Consider the following 13,223-nt stretch of genomic DNA (forward strand, 5'->3'; position numbering starts at 1 on the left):
CATCACCTCATCCTTCTCCCAGACTCAGATTCCACTCCTTCCTGCCTTCTTATCTCCCATGGCAGTTCTGGCTTTTCCCTTCCTTCCACCATGCCCCCTGGTCCCTGTGTCCAGGCAGTCCCATCCTTTGCCTGTTCTGTTGTCTGACTTTCCCGACAGGGAGACAGGGCATCAGTCCTTGACGACCAAAGCTGTATTGTTTCATATCTATTGTTTCCCATTTGGTGTGCTCTTACTGCTCCTGCCAGCACTGACCCACATGGGGAGGAGACCAAGGCAGCTCTTGCTCTTGAGGAACCCTCAGTTTAGGAGCAGAGAGGGACATGTAGGCACTTAGACTACAGATCTCAGCAACATGGCCGGGGCTCTAGAAGAAATGGCAACCCAAAGCAGAGGGCATAGTGGAGTCACTCTTACCTTTGGGGGCTGGGGAAAACATTCTGATGGTCATCAAAGATGGGTAGGAATTTTCTGGGGTGATATAGGAGGGAAGGTATTCTAGGCATATTCAGCCTGTTTGTTCAGGGGATGGCTTGAAGCTGGAGGTGGGTGGCTTTTGAGGAAAGGAATACAGTGGCCTGGCTATGAAGGGCCTTAGGTGCCAAGCCAGGGAATTTAGTTTTTATTCTGTAGATGGTGGGAACTTAACAGAGGGTTGATGTGCCATGGTCTTTAGGAAGATGACTCGAAGCTATGAAGGATGGTTTGACATGGCCTTGAGGAAAGAGAGGCACCACGTGGCTGTAATTGCCAAAAGAAGCCTCTCTGACACACCAGGCAGCAAGATTGTGAAAACAGGAGGATTTGGTGTGGTCCCACCATTTCTTCCATCTTGGGTCTCTGTGCCTTTCGCAGAACTCCCAACAGTGCTATGTTGGGATGGGCATTTGGAGGTTCACAACCTCTGTGGTCTGTAGGAGCCACTGTGAGGAGGGCCCAAAGAGGAATTTGTCATTTTCAGCAGAAAACAAGTGGAAGTTACTGATTTTGATGACTATGTACTTCGGATCTGGATTTGCTTATTTATTAGTAAGTTTCAGGAAGAAAGCCATCAGGCAACCCAAAAGGTGGGACAGATACTCTGTACAGTAGCCAAGGTGACCTGTGTTCTTCTAACTGCTTAAGAAATAAAGGTGTTTTAATTAAGCCATTAAACAGATGTGGAGGGGAGGGAACATTTTAAGAGGTGCAATCTCTTTGAAAAATGGATCAAACTCTTGAATTCAATATGTTTATAAATAAACTTATGGCATGAATCTTTAAAAAAGAAGAAAAGAAATGACCTCATAACCTATAGCCTTTTGGACCTGCCAGTTCTGTCTGGACTGAACACTGAGGGTTATGGGGCAATCACTGGCCCCTGTCCTTCCCCAAAGGTCCCCATACCTGGCCAAAGTCCCAGGGCTCTGCCTGGAAGCAGTCAGCTGTACCCAGGTAGATGAGGCCATGCTGGTTCAACACGTACTCCCTGCGTTGAGACTCCTTCTTCAGGAACACGGCATCCTCTGGTGAAAAGCAGGCAGGGATAAGGGCCAGTGGGATGCTAGGCCCACCCTCTGCATCTAGGGCTCTGCCCTCCCTTCCCAGCTCAGGTTTGGATGCAGGCCTTCCTTCCCTTCAGCTTTGGGCCTGATAAAGACTGGGGAAGAACTCCCTTTTTTCACTGACCCCACTGGGACCCAGACTCTTCTCTGGTGCAGAGTGGGTAAAGGGGTCAGAGTCCCTGGGTTAGCCAAGGTGGCTTTCATGGTCAGCCAAATGGACAGGAACAAGCCAACCTTAAAAAGCCTACTGGTTCTCAAAAACCCACCAGAGTGCTTTTGGCCCAAGAGAATTTGGCAGCAGTCTAGGGAACTTTCCAGTGGGCCTGTTATGTCTCATAAATTCAATTTAAAAATAGTGTTTCAGGGTACCTGGCTGGCTCAGTCAGTAGAGCATGCAACTCTTGATCTTGGGGTTGTAAGTTTGAGCTCCACGTTGGGTGTAAAGCTTACTTAAAAATTAAGTGTTAAAAAAATAGTGTTTCAGAAAAAAACCCGATCAAACATAGATCGACATGGTGAGCAGAAGGGAAGAGGAACGTCTGGTAAGATAGGGTGAGAGGGCACAGTGAAGCTGGGTGAAGTAGAAGCTGGAGGGGAAGCCCTGGTGGCGCCTGAGTGGGTCGAAGACTTCCACAGTCTCTCATGCCTCTCCTGCTACCTTCTTCAAAGGGTTGGGCTGGGGTTCATGAGGAGGGTGGTGGGCTTTAAGGAGGACCTCTAGGAAGCTGGGAGTAGTAGGGGGACCTGCACTGTTTACCAAGTGTCTCACACTGCACCTGTTGCTGGGTGGGGGAGGGGAGGAGGGTGCTTAGGTTTGTTCCTGGGGACTAATAAGAGAAAAGACTTTCCAGATTATCCCTCCAGCCATCTGCTGGGATGAGGGTACCCCAAACAACAGAGGGATAGGATATTAAAAATCAGGAAGCCCTGAAGAAACTGAGGGCTAAAATCACAGAACCATGTGCCTGAGGAGCCTTTGACTCCTGTCCCTCCATTTTGAGTACTCTCTATGAAATAATTTTGAACTGAGGTGCTTGGCCCCAGGCTCTGCAGCGCTCTGGGAGGTACCTTATCAGGGCACAGGTAGCATCACCTGTGGATTCCCCCCTGGGATGTGGCACCCTTTTATAAAGTTCTCTGTTTATGAATAGGATTTTCATTAGAGGATGTAAAATTTCCTCTCAAATCCAAGAGTCTCATCTCCAAGTATGCTAAAATAGGACTGAGTCTCAGATAATCCGAAAGTCTCTTAATCACCTTCCAGATAAGCAGAGCCAATAACTCACCCCTGCGCACACAGAGATCTCCATATGGACTCACATAGAGAGGCCTTCCTAGGCAGGTCACCAAGTATAGAGGCAGGACTAAGAGTTCTCACTGAACTGAGCATGGTCTCAGAACAATCTTTGCTGTGTCTTTGCTTTGGCCATGAGGGCCTAGCTCTGGATGTGGGCTTGGTGTCAGCAAAGCAGGTACATTACAGCCTCAACTTTGGAGGGAGGTATGTCAAGAGCCATGGGTCCTCCCCCAGCTGAAGGGGCCCTGACTCCACATGTACCTACGTGGGGCAGGTGCACCTGAATGGGCACTGGTTCCCATCTGTTACTCTACCTGCTTATCCCCTTGGATCAAGAAATAAGAGCCTGAACGCAGGATAAGAAGGGCTATCTGAAGGAAGGGGGATTGGAGAACTCCACCGTCAGCAAGAAAAGTGGAGAGAGGGAACCCACTGGGTTTCAGATGCCACATAGGAGGAGAGTCAGGGACTGGCTGGAGGAACCCGGGAAGATTTCTTTTGCTTCCCTATGTTTCCTTTTGTCTTCCAGCTCTGCCTTATAATGAGGGCCCTTCAGGCTGGCAGTGAAAACTCCTGAAAGAAAAAGGCTCTGCTCTTGTTGTTTGGGATAGCAAGGACAGGAAAGCTGGTCAAAATTGTTTTCCATTCCCCCAAGCAATGCTTCAAGAAGTGCCAAGGATTAAGGGGTAAGGTGCTGTGTGGCAGATTTACAAAGTAAACACAGACTCAACCTTTAGAATGGGAAGGAAGAGGAGATGCCCTCCTTGTGTTCGGGGCCTGTCAACCATGTCTAATGATCTTTTCTAGATGAAATAGCCCCAACAGCCAAGGCTGAGCTTTGCCAGAGGTGGCCACTGGTTGGGCTGCGGAAGGTCACCAGACCTCAGGAAAGCCCACCCTTAGTCTACTGAGCTACAAGACACTAGTTGTTTAATTTGCTAGTTGAATATTTAGACAGGTCAACGTGGAGAGGACCCAGCAGCCTGTAGTAAGAACAGAATGTACAACTGAAGAGAAGCAGAGACAATCAAACAGGGCAGATTGACTGTGGAGCTGATCAAGCTGAAGCCCTTCCCTAGCACAGACCTTTTCGACTTGAGCTATTCAAGCTTTTGTATTCATTGTCTTAAAGAGTGTCCCCCAAATTGTATAAATAAACCTCAGGTCTCACAAAATCTGGATTTATCCTGGATGCAGACAATGAGAGCCCAGGGAGGAAACAGAAAAGCCTGTCCCTTGGGTTGCATCCATTCCTGAACCACTTTCCAATTATCAGCCCCCCTACTGTCACAATAAAGAATAGCTCTCCCAGTCTGCCTTCAGCTCAGAGCGTGATCCCAGGGTCCGGGGACGGAGTCCCACATTGGGCTCCCTGTGAGGAGCATGTTTCTCCCTCTGCCTATGTCTCTGCCTCTCTCTGTGTGTCTCATGAATAAATAAATAAAATAAAAATAAAAAAATAAAAATAAAAAATGAAATAACAACAACAACAAAATAATAGCTCTCCCAGGCTCATCTCAGGGAGTCTCTGCTCCTGTGACCAAGGTACCTGACCCAGCACCAGGGTTTGATGGTGAGATAAGCCTTTGCTTTCAGTGGGAAGCCACAGGCTGCTTCTGCCAAGGGTGAGACTAATGCAGACTCTGGGTTTGAGAGGCCATTCATCCTGGGAGCAGGTACCGTAACTGAGTACTGAGGCTCTTCTTAGAGGAAACTATCTTCTGGGGCCTGGGGTGGTCACTTCCTGCCAAAGCTGTGCCCCAGCTACTATGTCTTGAGTCCCTGTACAGCCCAGGCTGGCTCAGGTCCAAACTCACCTCGAGCCCAAGGGTTAAAGAGCAGTGTGAACTGGCCTAGGAGGAGTGGCTTCTTGCCCATGACCTGTAGCAGGAGTGAGTAGTGGCCGATGATAGCATCTGCGGGTGCAGTTACAGAGACCTTCCAGGACTGGTCATCTCTGTCTTCCACTGCTGCATTCCACCACTTCTGGTCCCCCAAACTGGAAATTGGGAATGTGGCTTGGGTCTTGTTGGCCTTGGAAGGGTACTCTCCTGCAGTCACACAGAGATGAATTGGTCATTTGGACCTTCCAGTCACAATTCAGAGTAATAAAGTCAAGTATCACAAAGTTGGAACCGTGAGAATTGGTTTTCGATGAGAATGGAAGCAACCCATCCAGTAATGGGAGGCCTAAAGCATGGTGGGAGAGCAGAAGTTCTCAGTGCTCATGGACCTACACCAAGAAAAAGTTCATACTGTATAAAATGGGCGTAGTAGTATGCCTTCTTTGTAGGGCAGATGTAAGATCTTAATGAGGTATTGCATGTGAAGCACTTGGCCCAATATCAAACATGTAGTACAAATTCAATAAATAGCAGCAATTAAATGTTATCTTAAGCCTAGATTAGTTCCATTCTGGCCTTTCTACAAAACTGATATAATTGTAGTCAAAAGAAACCTCTTAGTGATAATGATGCTCAACAACTTCTGAATCACAATAAACACTATTTAAAAAAAAATATTTATTTTACCCATTTTAGAGAGAGAGCAGGGAGAAGGGTGGAGAGAGAGGGAGAGAGAGAGTATCCTCTAGTGGGCTCCCCGCTGAATGTGGAGCCCAGTGCAAGGCTTGATCCCAGGAGCTGAGATCATGACCTGAGCCAAAATCAAGAGTCGGTGGCTTAGCCAACTGAGCCACCCACGCACTCCAATAAACATTGTTTTTTTTAGGCATGTTATCTCATCTTCACCACAACCCTGTCAGGTGGACAGGACTTCTTGAGGCTCAAGTGCAGTGTGGGCCATTTGCCCCTTTGTTCCTTGAGGAGGTCCTGGAGCCCCCGAGTCCTGCCACCAAAGAGTCCCACTTACCAGTTTGTGCAATGAGGGTTACCTTCTTCAGGGTGTGTATAAATGCTTGGACTGGAGCCTGGAAGTGCAGGATGATGGTGAAGGGTTGCCCTCTCCTCACAATGAGGTGCTGGGAGCTGATGGCCTTGGTGTGGTGCTCCTCATTGTTTCTTGCTGTCTGGAAGTCGCAGGTCTTGATCCCCAGGGCTATTGTTGAAAAGAGAAATAATGGAGACTGGGTAAATGTGACAACTTAAGTAAAAGCAGAGACCCTTAGAGTCACAGTTGGACTGAAGTTCAAATCCTTGTCTCAACTTACATACTAGCTGTGCCACCTAAAGCAAGTAACTTAACCACTCTGAGCCTCAGTTTCCTCTTCCTTAGAATAATCATCCTTCCCTGCAGGTTGGAGAAATTAAATGAGTTAATGTATTAATACACTTAGCACAGTGTCAGACATGTAGGAAGTCCCATTAAATGAGACTACTACTATTATTAGTAAGAGCAGTGCTTGCTCTCACTGTTGACCTTCCTCTCTGGTTCCTATCCAAAAAATAATTAATAAAACCCACAATTTTGTTCATCCCTACTCCTTTCTTCTTCAGACACAGTCAGATAATTTTTAGAGCTGGTTTTGAAATCACAGAGCCGATTCTCCTGTTTTATGGTTGGGAAGAATGAGAGCCAGAGGTGGTAGAACCAACTCACCTGAGGTCATACTTGGCTCTTTCACCTAAAGGCTTACCAAACCCACAGCACCATGCAGGCCAGAAAACTCTCCAAGGAGGGGGGCCTGAGAGTGTTACGACAGTCTATCAGGCAGTTCTTATTTTACAGTGAGTCTTGTAAATATACTAACAGACTTATGGAGAGGCCCTTGAGCTTTCTGCATCCTCCCCTTCTCTCCCACTTAGCTTTGAGGCAATGACACCCTCATGCTTCCCCAGGGTTATCTCCTGTAAGTATCACAACCTAGGGAGAATAATCATCTTGTGATGCCATAAATCCATGTTAATGATAAGAACATAATTCCATGTTAACTGTCATCATCATTGTCACAGCTATGACCACCAGTTTGCCACCAACAACCTACTGTATTGCCACCCATAGCCATACCATTGCTGCCACCACCACAGCACCCACTACCATTCCCCAAGATAGCCCCACCAACCATCACATCTACCACCACCTACTACTGCCCTCCCACCAGAGTCACATAACGGTTATCTCTCCTACCACCAGCACCTACAACCACCCTCCACCATAGTCATACCACAATCACTTCTACCACCACCCTACTCCTATTAATAAAACATGTTATATGGAGGAGCTACTGATAGTCAAGTAAGCCCCATGGAGAAATGGCTTGGCTCACCCTGTCCCATGGCTGCAGGCTGCCCTTCTCTACTTGACCACCGGAAATGACTATCTTGAACTGTTGCTCTGTGCTGCCTCTCTGAATCTGTCCTGAGAGAAAATGATGGAGGTACTTTCATTGGCTTAAGAATATGTAAATAGTAGTTTCCTTCCACTCCTCCTACATGTTTCTTTTCTCTTGCTCCCTCCCCACTGCTATCTCCAGGGCCAGCTGCTAGGAGTTACCCTTTTTCATTTTATCTCTTGTGCCAAGCTGGAGCAGGGAGTAGAATGGGGGAGGATCTGTCAGCTAGAGAAGCTGAGATGAAACTTCTAAGCCTATTGCTCCAGTGGTCTCAAGAGACCCTCAGAGATGTTACCTGAACAACACTAAAAGACTCTGGGAGAGAAGACTCCATAAACTGGAGGCCCACATCCAACTCCAAATCTTAGGTTCTAAACATATCATCTTCAAGTTGCTAGATGTTTGTGGCTATTTTGGTAATATATATAGATAGAACTTGTGTGTCTGGGATTCATCTGTGTGAAACAGATAAGGAGGTAGAATTTGTTGGTGAAAAATAAATGTCCTAAAAGTAGAAGTCAGAGCCCCAGCTCTTCTAAGCCTGTCAGATCTTCGACACTCTTCCAGAGAAGGTTGGGAACTCCCTTGGGAGTCAGGGCCTATGTCTTCTTTTTCTACTTGTTTAGTCACTGAGGAGACAAGACACAGGAAAGGACCTCCTCTTTGACTCTCTTTGGTTTTCTAAAGCCCAGCTTTTGCTGGGGCTTCTAAGACTGCTACCGGGAGCATCCTCAGGGCTAGTTGTGCTGGCCTGCATGCAAATGGAATATCTATAGAAAGAGATAAAAAATACTACAAAGAACATTGGGTGCCTGTGAGGAGGAAAGCTGGAAAATGGGAGAGGAAGATGACTTTCTCCTATTTACACTTTTATACTTTCAAAACTTTGAACCATTGCCCATTTGAAGAATCTTATTATGTTTAAAGAAAGAAATGATGCTGCTGCCTTTTTACTCCCCCCCCACAAAAAAAAGATTCTTCATGAGAAATGAAGAGGTAAATATTTTATTATTTGAAGATGATGTGATTTTTACCTGGAACCCCGGGTCAACTAAAAAATGATTATAAAAGATAATTTAGAATGCTATTCTTAAGTTTAATGCATTCCCAATAAAAATACTAACGAGTTTCTTCTCTGAAAATAGAAAAGCTGGTTCCAAGGTTCAAAAGGAAATACCTAAAATATATAAAATATCTAAAAAGATCTAAGAAGATGTAAAGATGTTTTAGATTAAAATATCTAAGATGTATTTTACTATCTAGTAGGCCTTGTCATGCTACTTTTCTAACTTCTTATGTAGTATAACCACGGTTCCTAGATATTAAAACATAGTATAACATCACTGCACTTGAAAAAGCACATTGACCAAAATGTACTCATTAAATATGGGCTAAATGTGGTACTTTGAATCAGGAGGAAAGATAAGGATTCATTAATAAATGGTTTGGGGAGTAAACTAGCTTGCAAAATAAAATTGGTTTCCTACCTTTCACCATACACAAAAATAAATTCCAAATGGGTCAAAACTATATGTAAAAACTTAAATCCTAAAAGTACTAGAATGAAAGATAAGAGACTTATTTTTAAGTCAGCATGGGGAAGGCCTTTTGAAATATTACACAAACCTGAGAAGCCATAAAGGAAAAATAGGTAAATTTTATTCCTTAATTTTTTTTTTTACTTGGAAAAACCCATAAAGTTAGAAGATATACAACAAATTGAGAGTGATGTTTGGAACTTGTAACACAAAGTGCTACTTTCCTTAATGTAGATGGTATCTGCAAATCAATACGTAAAGAACAACAAATGAATTTTTAAAAAATGGGTGAAGGATATGATGGACAATTCACAGAAAAGAAAATTCAAATGTTTCTTAAATACATGAAAATATGTTCAGCCTCATTCAATAGAAATGCAAAATAAAATTACCCTGGGATATCATTTCTTTCACCTATCAGATTGTCAAAGATAAAGTAGTTTGATTACTTTCTGAGTTAGTGATAGTGTAGGAAAAGAGTTACTCTCTTATAGTCCTAATAGGAATGTAAATTGGCATAGCTTTCTTTCTTTCTTTTCTTTCTTCCTTTCTTTCCTTCCACATTTTATTTATTATTGGAGAGAGAGAGAGAGCCCAAGCCAGAGGAAGGGCAGAGAAAGGGAGAAGCAGACTCCCCACTGAGCAGGGAGCCTGATACGGGGATCCATCTCAGGACCCTGGGATCATGACCTGAGCCAAAAGCAGATGCTTAACCAACTGAGCCACCCAGGCACCCCTATATTGATATAGCTTTCTAAGGGAAATTAAGTAATATTTACCCAAATCTTAAATGTCTATACTTTTTTTTTAAATTTTAAGAACCCATTTATTTTGTATAATAACACAAAGCCCATCAAAAGTGATAAAGTATAAAGAATTGGTACATAATTTCCAGGCTGTTGATGGTACCAAGGGTATATAAAGGAAGCAGGAAAATTAACAACTTCTAAATATTTGTTATCTTCATTTTACATATATGAACATTTTGAAATCTTGTTCTTCAGATTTTCATTGGAATATCATGATTAGACTTTCCATTTGTGGAAATGTTCAACTGCACAAAAGTAGAACTCATTTAGGAATTTAAAAAAATACATATATTTATCATTATTCAGAATATTGAGTGGATCATATGTCTAAAACCTATTAGGTTGCCATGATTTAGGCCAGTCAACATATCCCATTGCTTTGGTTAGGAATGAGGTTGAATTTAAACAAAACACATGGCTTTATATGAAAGAATGAGTTGAGTTGATTGATTGATTCAAGAACAGCTGTAATTCTTCCCAGGAGGAATGGGAATATATGCTGGATAGCAAAACAACACTTAATATATTTTAACCCCAGTTTATTTGGAAGATCCCTAAGTGATTCTGATGTGCTTAAATGAGATATGATTCTTTTTTTTTAATTTGTACTCCAGTATTTTATTTAATACGTGAAGTCTTTCAAAATGATTTTCCATTCAGTTAAAACCCATATATATTATAGCATTTTACACCTAATTATAGAGTTATGTTAACATTTAATTTAAGTGCTCATTGTCAATCTTTTGTACTGTTTGTTGTGATGTTCTTTCACCTATATCCAATGCCAAGCATCCACAACTATCCGAATAATCATGATGTCTTCTGCGTTTTAGTAAATGATAGAAACATAGAGATCAATATGGCTGCAGAATCAGAAGAACATTATTGTCCTTACAGTGGCTGTCAGTGGCATACTTAATACCAAGGAGCATGGTTTTAGTCACACACACTTTTACCCCTGTATATACATTGTTCAATCCATTTCAGTTTCCTCCCAGCAATTGCCATGCCTCACCAAACAATAACATACATCTGATGTCACATTGGATGAGCATTCTCAGGAAGGACTAATGGAGTATACCAAATCCAGCCAACGATAATTGTTTCAAGAAAGGGGTTTTTCAGAAGTTTCATCCATTGATTCCAAGGGCCCTGGTAGATATCAAACAGCACGGAAAATTCCCCATCTGAATCAAGGCATCTTGATTGATGACTTAGTAAATGATGCCTATGTGGGAGAATCTGAGTTTTCCCTACCAGCATTCAAAGGAGGGGGGGAATTCACACGGTTATTTGAGAAACCTGTATTCATGGAAATGCAATACATTATAATCTATCAAACATATTTACTGAAGTCTTACTATGAGGGTTACTGTACTACCATCATAGAACAAGAGAAAACTGTGAAAACAGGAAACAGGGAGAACTAGAAACAGGCCTAAAAGCCAAAGCAGGTCAACTCCATGTCACTCTCCTTTAAAGAGGTGATTCATATTAATTCATGTTCTCAATCCATGATTGTTCTTTAAGCCTACCCTATCAGGGGCACCAGCCTGGCTCAGTCTGCCAAACATGCAACTATTGATCTTGGGGTTGTAGTTTTGAGCTCCATGTTGGTTGTAGACATTGCTTTAAAAATCTTTTTTTTAATAAATTTATTTTTTATTGGTGTTCAATTTACCAACATACAGAATAACACCCAGTGCTCATCCCATCAAGTGCCCCCCTCAGTGCCCGTCACCCATTTACCCCCACCACCCCTCCCTCCTTCCCTTCCACCACCCCTAGTTCGTTTCCCAGAGTTAGGAGTCTTTATGTTCTGTCTCCCTTTCTGATATTTCCCACACATTTCTTCTCCCTTCCCTTATATTCCCTTTCACTATTATTTATATTCCCCAAATGAATGAGAACATATAATGTTTGTCCTTCTCCGACTGACTTACTTCACTCAGCATAATACCCTCCAGTTTCATCCACGTTGAAGCAAATGGTGGGTATTTGTCGTTTCTAATGGCTGAGTAATATTCCATTGTATACATAAACCACATCTTCTTTATCCATTCATCTTTCGATGGACACCGAGGCTCCTTCCACAGTTTGGCTGTTGTGGACATTGCTGCTAGAAACATCGGGGTGCGGGTGTCCCGGCGTTTCATTGCATCTGAATCTTTGGGGTAAATCCCCAACAGTGCAATTGCTGGGTCATAGGGCAGATCTATTTTTAACTCTTTGAGGAACCTCCACACAGTTTTCCAGAGTGGCTGCACCAGTTCACATTCCCACCAACAGTGTAAGAGGGTTCCCTTTTCTCTGCATCCTGTCCAACATTTGTGGTTTCCTGCCTTGTTAATTTTCCCCATTCTCACTGGTGTGAGGTGGTATCTCATTGTGGTTTGTATTTCCCTGATGGCAAGTGATGCAGAGCATTTTCTCATGTGCATGTTGGCCATGTCTATGTCTTCCTCTGTGAGATTTCTCTTCATGTCTTTTGCCCATTTAATGATTGGATTGTTTGTTTCTTTGGTGTTGAGTTGAGGAAGACACAAAGAGATGGAAAAATATTCCATGCTCATGGATTGGCAGAATTAATAGTGTGAAAATGTCAATCTTACCCAGGGCAATTTACACGTTTAATGCAATCCCTATCAAAATACCATGGACTTTCTTCAGAGAGTTAGAACAAATTATTTTAAGATTTGTGTGGAATCAGAAAAGACCCCGAATAGCCAGGGGAATTTTAAAAAAGAAAACCATATCTGGGGGCATCACAATGCCAGATTTCAGGTTGTACTACAAAGCTGTGGTCATCAAGACAGTGTGGTACTGGCACAAAAACAGACACATAGATCAATGGAACAGAATAGAGAACCCAGAAGTGGACCCTGAACTTTGTGGTCAACTAATATTTGACAAAGGAGGAAAGACTATCTGCTGGAAAAAAGACAGTCTCTCCAATAAATCGTGCTGGGAAAATTGGACATCCACATGCAGAACAATGAAACTAGAGCACTCTCTTTCACCATACACAAAGATAAACTCAAAATGGATGAAAGATCTAAATGTGAGACAAGATTCCATCAAAATCCTAGAGGAGAACACAGGCAACACCCTTTTGAACTCGGCCACAGTAACTTCTTGCAAGATACATCCATGAAGGCAAAAGAAACAAAAGCAAAAATGAACTATTGGGAGTTCATCAAGATAAGAAGCTTTTGCACAGCAAAGGATACAGTCAACAAAACTAAAAGACAGCCTACAGAATGGGAGAAGATATTTGCAAATGACCTATCAGATAAAGGGCTAGTTTCCAAGATCTATAAAGAACTTATTAAATTCAACACCAAAGAAACAAACAATCCAATCATGAAATGAGATATGATTCTAATAGTGTTTCTATGCAAGGAGCATCCTATATATTGATAAAAAGAGAACATCTTTATACCACAATATTATTTCATTAAAAACTAAGTCATAAAGAAAAGAAATCTACTCAATATTCTGAATAATGTCTATACTTTTGAATCAGCCATTTCACTTCTCGATATTCTAATGCAAATAACCAAACATGTAAAATGAAATTTATACAAGTATATCCATTGTACTGGTAGTTACAATAGCAAAATATCAGAAACTACATAAATGTCCAGAAATAAGGGACTAAATAGATATATTATGGGACATGCATTCAATAGAAAACTATGCAAATGTGAAAAAGAATGAAGTAGCCTTACATAAGCTGATATG

The 13,223-nt window shown here is 42.5% G+C and overlaps 1 protein-coding gene across 2 annotated transcripts in view; it reads right to left on the reverse strand.

Annotated features, from left to right (window-relative positions):
- The window catches only part of EPB42 (erythrocyte membrane protein band 4.2), a 19,914-nt gene extending 12,699 nt beyond the window's left edge, over positions 1–7,215 (reverse strand). For both annotated transcript variants that reach the window (XM_077880820.1, XM_077880819.1), the window contains exons 1-4: positions 7,067–7,215; positions 5,713–5,898; positions 4,659–4,892; positions 1,387–1,505 (exon numbers count right to left, since the gene is read on the reverse strand). In XM_077880820.1, the coding sequence (XP_077736946.1) occupies positions 1,387–1,505; positions 4,659–4,892; positions 5,713–5,898; positions 7,067–7,187 (660 nt within the window). In that variant the 5' untranslated portion in view covers positions 7,188–7,215. The remainder of the gene's footprint in view (positions 1–1,386; positions 1,506–4,658; positions 4,893–5,712; positions 5,899–7,066) is intronic.
- Between the last annotated feature and the right edge of the window lie 6,008 nt (positions 7,216–13,223).

The sequence above is a fragment of the Canis aureus genome, chromosome 32, assembly GCF_053574225.1.
Source record: "Canis aureus isolate CA01 chromosome 32, VMU_Caureus_v.1.0, whole genome shotgun sequence".
Classification (NCBI taxonomy): domain Eukaryota; kingdom Metazoa; phylum Chordata; class Mammalia; order Carnivora; family Canidae; genus Canis; species Canis aureus.